Here is a 16,417-nt window from a genome sequence, read left to right as displayed (position 1 = left end):
TGGATTTTTATAACATTTTGATTGGCATGTGGAGGAGAACCTCAGTAGCAGAGGGTGCAACAAATGGCAATGAGTAGTAGTGATCCATAGACAAATAAACAGTAAAAACAAAAGTTAAAAAAAAAAATGATAGAAAAAGAGTGTCAGAAATACTCACCAAAATATATAACATGAGTCTCAGTATGTAGATATTTGAATGCAGAAATGTTACATATTATTTAATGAAAGAGGAGATGGAGAGTTCAGCACACATTTCGGTTTGGCTTATCAGAGCCAAACAACTGTCCGCCTCCATGTCCTTCATCAAGTGTTCAGCTGGAACCACTGAAAGGAAAACATGACAAATACAAACCCACGTGGACTAACCAATATTCACAACCATTTACTGACCTACTTGGCGTTCTCTTTCCCTTGTGGCCAGACTTGTTAGCCGTGCCCATGTTTGAGTTTTTTTGTATGCATACTGTGTCTAATTTTGCCACATGACAGGATTTGCCACAGAGCCATCCTTAGTATTTTTCTCTTCATGTCTTATTCATGCTGCGGCCTGCAGGAGTGCTGCTGACAGGGTGGGGAGTGTTTGGCTTTGGTTCGAGTAATCAGGGCCGCGGAGTCTACTGAGAGAGAGGCTCAGCACAAATCCGTGCGGGTGCGTGCGTGTGTGTGTGTGTGTGTTTGATTTTGCATTCTGATCTGTCGTCTCACACTCTCTGGTGTGTGTGAACGTTTTGTGTCTGTGAGTGTGTGTGTGTGTGTGTCATACTCGTCTCAGATTCTAACTGCGCAGTGCTGCGCTCATTACTCCACTGCTGAGACTTAATCAGAGTCTTGGCCGACAGAGGAGCACATCGCTCTGGGCGGGGATGTCCTCATAATCCAGCACAAAAGTTTCTCATGGCTGTGATGCATCTGTGATGCTTTCCCATGTGAGTTCTCAAAGAGGAGAAGTTGCTTTATATACAAATGCAGCCAACTATCCAGAAGATGTGTCTGCTGTTTGAATGTGTTATTTCTTTCTATTTTGCACAAAGTATTCAAGATGCAACAAAGCCAATCTTGTCAACATTTTAACACATGGTTTGATACTTTATTGCCTCTGAACTGTACCTTTAAAGATCCATTGTGTGAATAAGTGACACAGTGAACTATGGTGGTCTTCACATTAGGCCTGCAACTAGCGCTTATGTTTATGATCGATTGACCTATCGATTAAATGTTGATCTGGAAATGATGATGTTCTCAAAAGTGTATCACTATTAATTAAGGCTGTGCAATAGTCGTAATTGAAATAAGAGTTGTATCACAAGTGTCTGCTTCGAAACACAATCTCTGTCTGTTTTTGAATTGAATGCATGAGTATTATTCATTTAAAACGCTTTTATTATGAAATGGTTTGCATTGAGCTATCATGATGCAATGTCAATTTATAATTGTAAGGTCAAATCACCCCACCACTGCTGAGCTTTAACTTGTACGACCCCCTCCTCTTGTCCAGACTACTAGTTCATTGGCCCCCAGGTCATTTGAGTTTGAGGCCCCTGGTCTATACAAACAAATGTATGGGTAGTATATTCAATTTCTGCCAATAAATATTACACACTGACCTTTAATGAAAAGATAATGTGTTTGTTTGTCAGTGGCATCAGTAAATATCTGTGTCTTCCTTTGCTTTATGTTGTTCGTGGGTGTTTGTGAATGACAGTGGGAGGTGAGTAAAGCCTGGACAGAAGTGCAGTGGACGGACACTAAATCATCTAAGTAATTTGATCAGTTTACTTTGCTCTATTGTTGTATGTAACTGGATATTGTAATGGGTTGTGACATTGGAGTTGCTTGGATCCATGGAGAATGCCAGCGCTGTGGCTTTCGGAGTGTGTTGTTGCGAGGCTTTGTACAAGGTGTGAAACAGCAGAAATGTGATATGTTTAACCGTGAAGGATTCTCTGGCACCTTCATCTCACAGCAATTGCTCAGAGAAGTGGAGCTGTTTTTTATTTTTAGATAGATGGTTTATGTGTAGATCGAGGGGGAAAAAACTTTTCGTGATTTGTATTGGTGGTTTGGGAGGCTGCAGTCACTGAAATGGGGGTTTGTGGAGTGTTTGACAAGTGTCTTGTCTTTGAAAGAATTGATACTCTGTGCTGCTCCTGCGCTCCAGTGAAAGATCAGGTGTTTTCTGGCAAGAAAGCAGATTTGGCTCAAAATGCACTTGAACCTGTCTGATGTGCATGTGATGTGCTGGTGTGTGATTGCTCAACTTTTGTTATACACATTTAAATGTAGGGCAGTTGACTTTACCAACTTAACTTATGTGCAGTTTTGTCACACTGAGATCTCATTGTGTGTCTCTTAAAGATCAGAACAACTTGAGGATGGCTTCATACCACCTTCTAGTGTCTGATACTGACAATATCACTACCTTGAGTATTTATATATACCAATTTCGGTCTGATACAGTATTTTTTATCCCTTTTTAAAGAAGACAACTAAGCGGTGTTATGTTTGTCCTAAAACATTTACTTTTCACAAAGCTCCAACCATATGAGAAATGTTCTAGTCCAATAAAGCAGCATTTTAACTGAATCACAACATGACTCGGGTAAACAAACAGAATTACGCTTTACTCACGTTGCTTGCCAACTAGAGCCATGCCTCTGTATAATTGCAGCCCCACAGTTCTTGGCATACCACAGCAGCACAGGTAGAGGCCTCCCTTCCAGTGAATGCACTGCACAGAAGACCCATGTTTGGTTTTTGGAGGAGGCAGAACACTTGTGTTCATATTTGTTGTTTCCGTCCTGTGGTGAGTGTCTGGTTCAGAATTCTGTGAGGCAGAATATCATGGAGTTCCATGGTTTTCCCAGTGCTTTGTGTGTGTGTGTTGTTGAAGCTGCTCCCACTGTGGGTGGGCAAAGCAGGAGAGAGAAGGAAGTACTTTTCCATGGTAGATTTGGAGAATGGAGAGTTGGCAGGAATGTGATAAATAACCAGACACACTCAAACTTAAAGAGGGAAAGTTGTGATTGTGGTGAGGTCATCAGTTTTAAAGCAGTGATGGTTAAAGACCAGAAGTAAAAAATCTTTCCTGGTTTGTGTCTATTTTATATTTTGGGTTAGTGTGTTTTGTTATGGGCTTTTTTTTTAAGGTGTGGTGTTATTATATCTGATATGACCCGATAATGAAAACCCTGTTAACATGCAAGCACATCACAGTATCTCTCTTACTATAACTGATGAACAAAGAACTTATCAAAAAAAGGGTGAGTTTAATTTGTGCTTATGAATTAAACCATTCATTGATTTCAGCACATTTTGTGATTTAAGAGATGATGTGATGATAGGGAAATGATCATTTGGTTACATATGCCATGAGCATGGAACTGTTATTTCTTTACAAATTCCTATTTATTGTCAACAATAAAACAACATATGCTTCTTTCTATATATTGATATATTTAATGTTATATAATCTATCTATGAATTGCAAGAACGTCTGTCTGTGTGTGTGTCTGGGTGTTATTGGCATATCTCTCGCACCGATGTCCCAATTTATCTCAAGCAAAACAGGTGTCTTGCTACGGCCATGATAAAGTGCAAACGTTGTTTGGATAAGTAATGCAAAACATGTCGTTAAATATATCATTAAAATAATAATAAATTGCTTTTGACTGACAGTCTAAACTTTAAACAGGATTTGGTGACATAAGAAAAAATATAGAACATCCTCAGAGCATCATTACAAGACTCACTGTCAGGATGTTGTGATGTTTTGTACACACACACACACACACACATGTGCAGCCACACCAGGAGCAGCACCACAACACCACAGTGCTTACTGAGTTAGAAGCAATGAACGGTGAGTGGAGCTGAGGCAAGAGAGGAGCAGAGAACAAGAGGAGAGTGAAGGAGGACGCCCTGAGGGACAGTGGGATGGATAAAAAGGAGGGAGAGTAGGGAGGAGGAGGGTCGATGGCTGTGTCACCTCACTGGTTTGTTATTTGTTTATACTCTGGATGTTTATTTATTATCCACTCCTCTTTCCCCTCCTCTCCTTCCCCATCTATCCATCCATACCTTTACCCGCCAACGCTGCTGTCAGTTTGTCCCCGCCCTAAACACCTCTTCCACTCTCCTGCTCGCCACATTCCCCTCCGCTTTCTGCCATCCTCGATGAAGCCCTTTGCATTATGTGGCAAGTGAGCGCACAGTCCTATATAGTACCTCCTAGGGCATGATGGGAATTTTTTTTTTTATAAGGATGGATGAAGCAGGGGCCGGGCCATGAATTAGCAGAAAGTCACTAAGGTCTCCCTCTCTCTCACACACACATACACACACACTGTGATGGATTGTGGGAAGCTGAGCTGAGGTTAAGTTTGACGTTCATGGATTTCCTTACACGCTCTCCAGAGGTGATGGAGGCTGTAGATGAAATGCTGCAGGTCTTTTCAGTTTGTGAAACCATAGAGGAGAAAAGGGAAGTGGTTGTCACCACCATAGAAGAAGACTCTAATTCAAACTCACCTGCAGTGGCCAGCAGTGGACCAGGGAGTAAACCAAGCCAGGTGAGATTGATCCAGCTGACTAACATTAATCTAGATTACTTAAATAGAGAAGGATGTGCAGCTCTCATGCTGGCTGCTGCTTTTGCTTGATTCACAACATTAAACTCCTCAGTTTGTTTTTAGCATCTTTGTTTCTCTACTGAACAAATTCCCATCTGAAACCTCATTCATTCATTCATTCATTTTGAAACTACATAACACAAAATAACAACAAATGTTGCCATGGTGTACACATGATCTGTCTCCTCATGTCTCTTTAATGCATCATGGCACATTGGTTTTGAATCGTATAACCCATAATCAGTTTTACATTCACCTTGTTAAATTAAGGCTTTAATTTATTGCACCTGCAATAAACATGACTTTTATTTGCCTCCAGAGCCTCTAACGTTACTCTCTCATTATGTTACCGTGCACATGGTCGACTTATACTGTATTGTATGTTGTGCATGTCTATTTATTTCGTTATACTTTGTCTTGATCATTTGTTTGTCAATTGCAGTAACTTGTTAAAATCAGATACCATTTAATGATCTCATGAGTCATATTTCATTGTCCAGCAATTGTCTTCCTCCAACTATGTTCCTTGGAGAGTTTAGTATTTGCAGATGTTGTTGAAAAGTACAACAGGACAATTTAAAAACAACAACAATAACAGGAATTTCTCTTTTAAAATGAATAGCTGTAGATGTGGTTTGTCAGCATGCAGTGTCATCTGTGAGGGTGACGGATGAATTAGCCAGATTTACTATTATTTCATCCCCAATCATTTATATAAAAATGTAATACTGCTATTAGTATGAGTAAATTGAGTAAGTCTGTGCATCACTTCCCACTCTTACATTAAGTGACATTTCTGTACATAATCCATTTCAACCACACTGCAATGCTCAACTGTCTGTCTGCCATTATCTCACAGTCTCTTGTGCTTCACCTCCTGCGCTTCACCTCCTTGTCCTGACAAGTTCTTGGCAGCCTCGCACGCTGTCCATGGGTTTGAACAAAGGTGGTTTTTAATGGCTGTGTGAGGAGGCCTTTGGGAATGCATCTGTGCAATATTTTACACACATCTTGCCTCCCAGGAGTGACTAGAGTGCATTTGTTCCTGAGCTGAGTGTAGGGCTTTGTTTGCAGCCCACTTACAGGCCAACAACAGAAAACAGGCTTTTAGTGGACATTGGGTTTACCGTGGGAGACAATAGCTGTTATTTATATTCTGATGGGGAAAGAAAGCAGAAAATATTCACTTGAAAGCTTTGTTAATGCTCGCTGGCTTATAGCATGCTGTATCTGCGTTGTGATAAAAGCTGATGCCTGTTAAATAATTTGTAAAGGTCAGTGTGGACAAAATGTGCTGATTTCTGTGATTTTAACTACAAAAGTAAATATTTCATAGCTATATACCGTAATAAATTCTGGTATCTGCTTTTTCACCTGAAGCTGTCGCAAATTTTTATCATCAAGAACACCCTGAAGGCTTTTTGTGTGAGAGCTCAAACCTTAAGAAAATCCCTCCAATTCCAAAGAACAAATCCATATTGCAATATGATTCATCCAATCAAGTGCCTCTGTGCAGCCGCGGTGTCGCACTGGCTGTGTTTAAAGCTCGGCAGCTACTGTATCATGTTGCTGCAGTTAGTTGGCAGCCATGCCAAACTTTTCATCACAGAAATACTTTGGCACATGCCGCGTCTTAACAAACCACTCCCTCGCCCGCACTCCTGAAACTGCCTCTGCTCCAAAACTGTTTGAAAGAAAGAGATTTCCTCAAAAGGAGAAATCTTGCGAATGCTGCTGTTTTTAGAAACTGTTTCTTTCCCCTTGCTTTGACTATGGACCATAAGTGTTATGCTCTCTTGTAATGGCTACACTAGGGATATCGTTTTTAATTAGAGAAATAAATCATTGTTGTTGGTTTTTTTTTTAGCTGTGAGTCATACGTGATATCAGATGTTTCCATTATTCATTTTGGTTCCAACTCAAACACCTCAGCAGTTGCGAGGAACTGCTTGTAAAACCTTGTCTGGATGAAATAAATCGCATCAGTTGACCTGACGTATATGTTTAGCTACAGTATTCTAAAGACACGTATGCAGTTGTGAGTGGGAAATTTCACATGTTGGTTTCTCTGTCCCTTAGTTATCCTAGCCTTTGAACAATGACCACTGCCCTCACGTTTTCTCCCTCCCTGGATCAATCTTCCGGTTAATTGGCTGTCTTGTTAGTGAACATTTATGTTGCACTCTTGCCTCTTTGTTCCCTCTCTTCTCCCTGTTGCTCTCCGTTTCACCTACTTTCATGTGATGAATGGGACTGTGCAAGCAAGGCTGCTGGTACTGAACCAGATCAGCCTGTGGTGATTGGCTAATCCCGCAAGGATATGTGGGTCACTAAAGTCTTTTTTTAGTCCTGTCGGCACAGGGAAAGCCCAGGTATAGTAGAAATGAATAGACAACAACAGTGTCCCAAATTTCTTTAGCATTGAACAAGAGCAGTGCTTGTTGAAACCTGGAGAATAATTCAAATGGAATTGTCAACAACAGCCTTTTTTAATGTAGCACTTAAAATCTGGTGTGTAAGAATTAGTGACAACTAGTGGTGAAATTGCTATACTGTAACAAATGGAGGAATCCTCCGCTCACATCAACCATTCCCAAGCGTGTCAGGAAACTACGTTGGCCTTTAGATACCAGAAAGGATATCATTTTTCATTTGCGAATTAAGCTTCATCTTCAAAAAAGTGAAAACCCACTTTGACTGGTTTGTTGAAACATGGAATCACAAGTAAAGTACACATAAAATGTTTATTCTAAGGCAACAAAAAACATTTTAAAACAAATTATGTAAACTGATTATACACTTTTGGGTAGTACATTCAATTTTCCCAGATAAAACAACGAATAAATGAAAAAAATCCCAAACTGTTACATTTGTGATCATTAAAAAATGAAACAAAAAAGAAAATATTCACATTTGGGAAACAGGAAATTATGAATTTTTGCCAGTATTAGATTTTTCTTGAAATAGTAGTGATGATTAAAATAGTTGCCTTCAGCTCTAGGTTTCTTCACCACGTAATTATACCCCAATGTGTTGTTTATTCTGTTTGGCGCTTCATTGAGCTTGTCTGTCTGTAAACGTGAGTGTGTGTGTGTGTGTGTGTGTGAGATTCAGGAGTATGAAACAAGGGCACCGAGTGATGAGTGCTGCAAGGCATGAGAGGCAGTGAATCACGTCTCCCCTGAGTGTTCTCAAGGTGCTTTGTGGTCAGTGAGACACTTTTCTTTACAACTAATGTCTATTGATCTCCTTCCTCAAACACACACAAACACACACACCTATTCGGTCATGCTTGTCTTTCTCAGCGAGGCTGTGTCAGACAGGATTAAGACTAAGACTGTGAACAATTACCGTGTTCAACACTATCCACATCACCTCATTGTATTTACACAAATATTTACATTAATATTAGTATCACGTATCTCCTGTGCTGCTGGGTAACATGTTAGAGATCAACGCCGATGATGTATAAATCTCGTTGTAACTTGTGGCTCTGCTTTTGTAGAGAGCACTTATCTGTGCTAACATACAAAGAGAAAATAAAGACCTTTTGCTTACTTTTGTTCTCTGTGGGGGATAATTAACGCGTGTGAGTAAAAGCTCTGCTGTGTATGAGAGGATGAGGGGCCTCTTCATTCAGCCTCACTCATTATTAATGAAGTGGCCGTACCTGCTCCACTCCAGCAACAATCCACACTCAAATTGACTGCATGGAATTATGTATTATTCATGATACAAGTATCTCATGTTGATGTGATGTGAACAACAGAAAGTTTGAATCACAGCTTTCAGCTCTGGGTAATCTGTGTTATTATTACTAACAATTGTGAAACTAAAGTACACCCAACTTTTGTTATGAGGCTGCCAGAGAGGCAACTTTTGATGGAGCTTTACTTTCACTACTGGTAGTTGAGTTGTGGCCAGTAAGAACCAATCAGGAAGTGAATGTGGATGACTGTGTCATTGTTTCCAAAGATCCACTAAATATACTAAAATGTAGTCATGGGCTTTTACAACTGAAACAATACCAGCAGCAATTTCAAACTCAACTTTTTGGCGCTATAAAATGCCAGTATAAAGGTGGACAGCAGGTGTATCCGGAGCAGAATTTATCAGGGATGGGACAATACCACTTTGTTGTGTACATCACAAACTCTTATTGGAATCTGCAATCTCATTGCAATACCAATGAGATTGCAGATTCACAATTTCACAATTTGAGCCACGATGAATCCTGGCATTGTCATCTTGGAATATGCCCATTCCATCAGGGAAGAAGAAATCCGTTGATGGAATAATCTGGTCATTCAGTCTGTTGAGGTAGTCAGTTGACCTCATTCTTTGGGCACATAATATTGCTGAACCTAGACCTGACCAACTGCAGTAAAGCCAGATCATAGCACCGCCCTCACAGGCTTGTACAGTAGGCACTAGGTATGCTGGGTGCCGGTTGGCTTTATACATATTGTACATACACAAATAAAATGTAGACATTTGTGTGTACAGATAAATGTCAGTTTGTGTCTCCATGGTTACAAATTCACTCTTCTGACCTGGTGACCCTTAAGTCATGCATTCCACTGTCTGGTTTACAGCTCATGAGATGCTCAGTCGTGAGGCTCGGCTCGTTCGAGAATGCGTGCAGACAGTGAGATGAGTATTTACGACTGTGTTGTCATGTCAAAGGTCAGATGAAACTGAGACAGTTTTCTGTGCTGGACCTCATCAAAGAGTCAGTCTCAAGAAACCTATACCAACTAGTCATCAGTTAACATGTCATGTCAGCTGCTATGAATGATGGGGCTGCTATAAATAGAAATGTTACTTCATGTTTAGTAGGATATAAAATATCCAATAAGTTTTAAAAGGAACAAATTCGATGAATTTGGATTTTATGTCATTTTCTACCAGATTCAGCAATGTTTGTATTATTGATTTAGGATTTAAATGTTTTTTTGATTTTGATTTTGATCTTGATCGAGAGGAAAACTAGTGATTTGAAACAGATGCCTCACCCACACATACACAGATATTTTTAAAGCATGTGGACATAAAAACAGCTGTCAAGAGCATGCCAGAGCCATGTTGGCCAGTCATGAGTCTGTAAAATAGCTTTGCATGTGGACAAAATTGAAGATGCATTACAATAAGATACTTTTAAATAATAATCAGTGTACAATACCTGTCAAAAGTATGGACAGGTACTATCTAATGAAAATGACTGCGAGAATGCCAAGAGTGTGCAAAGCTGTCATCATAGTTGGCTACTCAAAGGAATCTGAAATATTAAATGTGTTCTGTTTAACATATTTTCATATATATATATATATTATTATTTTTTTTCTTTTCCTTTCAATATCAGCAGATTTATCCTGTAACAATGCAAACAAGATGATGGAAATAGTACTTTTTAATTTCCTGTTCTTTTTTTTTACTTGTCAGTATATAAGGTATTGATATTCTGCGTTGAGGATTCTTTTATTAGTATATGAGTGCACACAGCAGCTTCTTTCGAGCTGCCTGGATTCTCCTGTTGTTCTGCTTCATCTCTGCTGTTTTAATCCTGAGGCCAGTGGGATGTTCTCTCTCCCAGTGCACCATCCTCCTCCACCACCCAACCCCTCCTTCACTTTAAACTGATCATGGTGCACCTCCACAACCCATCCACCATCCCGTCTCTGCTGGTGTCATTAACACAATCCTTAAAATAGAGCTCATCTATAGTGAGAATTGCATTTTAGTAACGGCATCTCTGGTTGCTGTTATTGAATCCTCTTGTTGTAGCTGAGGGCAGTTCATCATCTGACCTTCTTTGATTGGCAGAGGCAGTTTGTTATGACTGCAGAGTCCTTATCTTTGTTGTTCTAACGACTATGCTCCAACACCACTGACCTTCATTATCTGCGGATGCAGTCCGACCAGGACGTCTGTGTATGACCCAGCTGGCAGCTCGCTCCGTTTACTTTTTCCACTTCCCATCTTCTATTCCTTTCTTTCTCATGTGCGTGGAAACAACCTCTGCTGCTTTTGTTGAGCTGAGAGTTCAGGGAAAAGCAGAAAAGGGTGTATTTTTTTAATAATGCAATTTCACCAGTGGCACCCAGCTACAGGAAAATGTTACACCTACATTACATCTACATTTATTTATGATATTTTGTATGTAAAATAATTTGCAAATAATCCAGATTCTGGTGGTATTTGGGAATGTCTGATTATTTGTAGGAATAAATAAATCTGTGGCCTAATTAATTGAAAATAATAAAATAAATGGCTGAAAAAAACAATTTTAGCATCACATGTGAAAAAGATGAAAACATTCTCTTCACTCTGGTAAATGTGTATTTGTGAATTATAAATGTCTCTGTTCTTTCTCAGCAGATCATTGGAAGATTCAGAATTCACCATATTGTTGTACTGGAACAATTTCCTGTTTTCACTGTGGTTGTCGCCTCACTGTTTTTGTTTTCCTTTCTCCCATTTCCAGGATGACAACTGGGGCGAGACTACCACTGCTATCACTGGCACATCTGAGCACAGCCTCTCTCAGGAGGACATTGTTCGCATCACCAAAGACCTAGAGGACAGCGTTGGGCTAGACTGCCGCCGTTACTTCACCCTGACCTTGGCCGTGATCCTGGGACTGCTGGTGTTCCTGACGCCAATTGCCTTCCTGGTGCTTCCTCACCTCCTCTGGCCTGAGAAGCTGCAGAGCTGCGGCACGGCCTGTGAAGGTCTCTTCATTTCCGTGGCCTTCAAACTACTCATACTGCTGCTGGCCGTGTGGGCGCTGTTCTTCAGGTCGCCGCGGGCTGGCCTCCCGCGGGTCTTCCTCTTTAGGGCATTGCTTGCTGTGCTGGTGCTGCTCTTTGTCGTCTCCTACTGGTTGTTCTACGGTGTTAGGATACTCGACTCACAGGTGAGTTTAGACGAGGTCAAGACAAAATAATGCAGGCAGGGCAGAGCAGTCGTTAAATAACAATATATACTGCTGTATATCGTTCTTCACTCACAGTATAACAAACGTTCAATATGTATATCGTGTTTATGCATTGTACAAACACTTTGAGGAATAACATATGTAATTGCTTTAAATTCTTTACATCCTTAGATGTGTGAAATGCCTATTGTTTTCTAGATACATGTCACAATATGTGTGATACATTGGGATACTATGAGCAAATGTAATTTCCTCACCCAAAATAGTATATTTTCAGAAAAACACTCAGTAAATACAACAGTGTTATAAAAATCAACACTAGGTCAGTACAGTGGCCAAAGCCCTGCTGCCAGTTAGTGGTGGGAGGCTTATATACAGCACATTTCAATAATATTTCCATATCGCTATAACACTTTATAGAACTGATACAGTATCATGACATGAAATATCACAATATTTTCTTATACCCCTACAGTTTTCTGTCCATTTATTCAAAATCCAAAACATATTCAAATGAAAATGTTCTGGTTTCTTCACCTTTAAATGTAAAAATCAATCTTTTTCATTTATCATGATAATTATCAATGTCTACTGTAGCCTTTTTTGCCATATTGTGCAGCCTTTAATGCAGGTATGAAATATTGTGGCTGTTCTTGCCTCTAAGTGCACGAAACATGCATGAACCGGCCCGGGAGAGGCATTAATTTTCATGCTTTTATAAGCTTCACAAAATCAGTGACAATGAAAACACAGATATTTGGCTTCTCCAGGGCCATGTGTTTTCTGTGAGACATGATTTAAAATCCCTGTTGGTTCCTCATTCAGAAAACATGTAGAAAAACACACACGCACACAGAAAAAAATATTCTTATGAGTGGCATCCTTTGAAAAGTATCTAAATATTAATTTGCTCTACATCTTATCTCACATGTTTATGTGTTTCTACACCCCCAGTGGTATGTTGTGCTTGTTTTTGCACATGGTACAAAGACTCTTATCCAAACTTTTTGCTTTCCCTGCAGGATGACAACTACCAGGGAATCGTGCAGTACGCCGTGTCGCTAGTGGACGCTCTGCTCTTCATCCACTACTTGGCCATCGTACTGCTGGAGCTCAGGCAGCTTCAGCCATGCTTCTCCTTGTGTGTCACACGCTCCACAGATGGAGAGACAAAGCACTACAATCTGGGACAGCTCAGGTAAGAAATAGCAAGGAACTAGGTGTTTCCTCCAATAATTTGAATGTCGTGGCCTATCAGTTTCATCCTGATATCCTTTATCCTCATAAAAAGTCAAATAAAGATCAAACAATTCAAATTTTGTGAATATGAAACAGGATCCAGGAAGACCAGTTAAAGCACAGGTCCTTGATTTTAGAGGCTGATGTGACGCTTGAGAAACAGGATTTTACGACTCACAGTGACAGTCGTTCAGTCTTGACACTGCATTTACGAGGAAAGCCTTCAGAATCACCGCATTCATGGGACAAAGGAAGGTAGTTAAACTAGGAATGTGTGTGCATATATTTGCTTGGCCAGCTCATTGCCTTTCTGGATTCAGGGGTAAGATGAGCAATGTTCATAATTTGGTTGCCATGCTCTTTAGGGCTACGACAATTAATTAATAACCCTTAACCCTAAATTATTTGCCAGCACTTTTGATTATATAACTCACCAATTAAAGTGATTTTTAAGAAAATAAAGATAGGTCTATGATTGCAGCTTTTTTAAATTTAAATACTTTCTGGTTCATTTGCTCCTCTAGGACAGTAAACGGAATATTCTTGGTTTGACCTTTGAGCTTGTTGCTTGATTGAACAGAAAACAAGACTTATGTTGAAAATCAGAGATGGAACAAAGCGCAGACACAAAAGGGCGTGCAGACAAAGTAGCTGATAGGGAGAGGAAATTGTGCCAGAATAAAAAAGGAAAAGGGAGGAGGAAGCCTTCAGAGGAAACTCCTTCAGAAAAAGCTGCAGAGAGAGGCCAGAGAACAGAGGAAAGACCCTGGAGACTGGAGCAGGCAGGAGGCTACGGGAGGGAGCGAAAGAGAGAATAGAGAGCGAAGGATTAATAGTTAATGGCTGGGTAGTGTTGAAGAATCCTAAAATGAATGTGGGAATGAAAGAATGGGAGTGTGCATGTGTGCTTACGTGTGGGAAAGAACAGCTCAGACTAGTTTTTTTGTGGCCTAATCGCCTCTCAGGGAAAACAGGAAGATCCCATTTTTAGTTCTCCTGCTGCTGCCTGGTGTCAGTGTGCAGCCCCCGGTCTCACATGCACTCCTCCCTACCAATAACTAATAAAACCTGATGGATTTATAGGTGACAGGTTTATGACAGGATGGATGAAATATTATCTTATATCTTTAGGTCGTTGCGTTTCAGGGGAGACTCATAGTTCACGTGTCCTACATTCTTTGCACTGAGCAAAATCATTAGAAAGAAGTGCATATAGAGATACAATATACATTCTAAAATGTAATACTTTGTCTGTCTGTCTGTCTATATCTATCTAAGGATGTAATTATGACATACAGAGGAGGGAATGTGTCATAAACGCTGTAAAAAATCTATATTCACACTGTCAAAGCAGGAAGTATGTATTGATTTAGCCTCAGATCAAACTGGTGAATGTGATTGTGATGGTGTGTGTTCACTGGCTTCCTTCAGGGTGTTGTCCCTCATAAGCTGTGTCATTCATCCCTGCTTGGCCAGCAGCAGTCACGCTGTTGTCCGTCTGTGACTGTAAACACACGGCTAATTAGAGCTCCCTGCAGACTGCAGCCGAGCATCTGGTCAGCCTGTCACTCCCGCGTGGACACGCACACACACACACACACACACGGGTAATTGCACAATATACATGCAAATGACCCGTGCACATGTAGCCATGATCATGAATGTATCATACAGAGATGCCCAGACATGTGTGGGTCTTGTGTTTTCTCAGCCAATCCCTCGCACGTTTCCTCTTCCATGAACAGGCTGCAGTTGTGGCTCACATTCCTCGTTCTCTGGCATCCATCTTTAGCTTTATCATGACAGAGACCCTGTGGTCCTGAAAGCCTGTCTCTATCTGACTGGTCTTTGATACCAATCTGAAGACCTGAGGATTCTTTTTTGTCTCCTTGTCAGAGCAGAAAAGTTAAATATGAACACATTCCTCATGGCCTGGCTGGGAGTGTTGTTGCAGTGGGGTGGGGGTTAAACACATTCCCTGCTGGGAACAGTTTACATTCCATGACTGGTCAGCGCTGAGTCTGCTCCCTTTCTCTTCACTGCAGCTCCTTTACCAGCAGTTTTGCGATTTAAGATAAGGATATAATACGTAGCATATATTCATAGTTGTGTATTTATATTAGTCATAATGTTTCTTTAGATTCACTAGATTCCACTTTACCTGTCTCTGAGCAAACCCCCTATGAAACATCAGAGTGAGGAAGTACTAGTACCAGTACCAGAGCTTACTATTCCCATCCCATGCTGCTTCCCCCCCGCCATCAAACGAGGTCTTTTGTTACTGTTGAGATTGGGAGACCCTTAAGAGTAGAAGTTACAAACCGTGCGTTTAAGTTTCCAATCCCTGACACTTCTCCAGATGCTGCTGTGTCAACCAGTCATACTGTTTGTTTAAATTGTCCTGGTTGTGTTTGCTTGGCTTAATAATTGATTGCTGTTGAGGAGCAGAAGGAATTCTTACTCAATGCTTATGAAAGTGGCTGCTGAACAATGGCTCTGTCTGTTTGTCTGTGTCCCACACTCTGCTGCCCCTTTGGCAGAATGAGACCTGCCTCTGGCACTGCTTAATATTCAGCATCCTATGAAATATGTGCTTTTGTTTTTGCAATAATTGGAAGTTACTAAGCTTCCTGCAACAGAACAACAAAACGTGAGTGAGTAGGCAAGAGGAAGACTCCTAGGGACTGTATAAATGATCAAGTCACCAATCTGCACTTGTATTTTTTTATCATTTTTATCAGTTATTGCAAGAAATGTCGATTATTTGTGATTTTAAACTTTATTATTCGCACAAACGATTTCACGCATAGTAATTGTATTCATTGTATCTAAGTGTGTTGGTGCAATACACCATGCATTTATAGTGATTATAGTATAGTTATGTTCTACATTCCAAATATATAAATATTAAATATTATATACATAGATAAATATTAAATATAATATCTCTACACTCTGCACTTGTCCATTGCAGTGCACCATACGAAACATTTTGTACTAAACTAATATTAAAAATGTTAAACAGGTCATCAAAAAATAACAAAAGAGCATTTTTAAAGAGGATGTTTTTATGAATTATTAGACTTTTTTATATTTTGTTTTAGCCCTTAACTCTCTCTTACTCTACATGCTTTTCACCAGCAGTGAAGATCAATAGAAAGCCCCTAAACCTTTCTCGCAAGTCATGTATTTTTAGTCTGTTAACAAATACAAACATTTGTCTTGTAACTCTGTTATCCTCATGCATGTGATTGTCAAATGATGGCAAACCACAAACCAGTGTGAACAAAGTCATGTCTGTGTGGTTTTATCTGTATGTGATACTGTGTAAATGACCCATTACTTTAATGTAACATTTGTCCGTAAGGTCAGAACCTGCTTTTATGATGGGGTCAGAGATCATTGGCCGACTGTGATCCTTCACTGGGATAATCTGAAGCGCATGCTGCGGACAAGCATGTGCTGTTATTGGAGTATATTGAGTTATCTCTCCTCGTGGCTTAAATAATGACACAGGGACGCAGTGAGGGCTCACATTGTTGCACAGGGAAGTGGTGGTGTTGGTCAGTTAACAGCTGGGAGCCTCTGCTGACCTCTGGTCTGCTGCTCCAGG

The 16,417-nt window shown here is 40.3% G+C and overlaps 1 protein-coding gene across 2 annotated transcripts in view; it reads left to right on the top strand.

Annotated features, from left to right (window-relative positions):
* The window catches only part of LOC131455201 (vang-like protein 1), a 46,772-nt gene that overhangs the window by 20,678 nt on the left and 9,677 nt on the right, over window positions 1-16,417 (top strand). For both annotated transcript variants that reach the window (XM_058622699.1, XM_058622697.1), the window contains exons 4-5: window positions 11,113-11,544; window positions 12,588-12,763. In XM_058622699.1, the coding sequence (XP_058478682.1) occupies window positions 11,113-11,544; window positions 12,588-12,763 (608 nt within the window). The remainder of the gene's footprint in view (window positions 1-11,112; window positions 11,545-12,587; window positions 12,764-16,417) is intronic.

This window comes from Solea solea, chromosome 2, assembly GCF_958295425.1.
Source record: "Solea solea chromosome 2, fSolSol10.1, whole genome shotgun sequence".
Lineage (NCBI taxonomy): Eukaryota > Metazoa > Chordata > Actinopteri > Pleuronectiformes > Soleidae > Solea > Solea solea.
The sequence above is the reverse complement of the archived record's forward strand: the minus strand, read 5'-3'. Positions and strand labels throughout refer to the sequence as shown.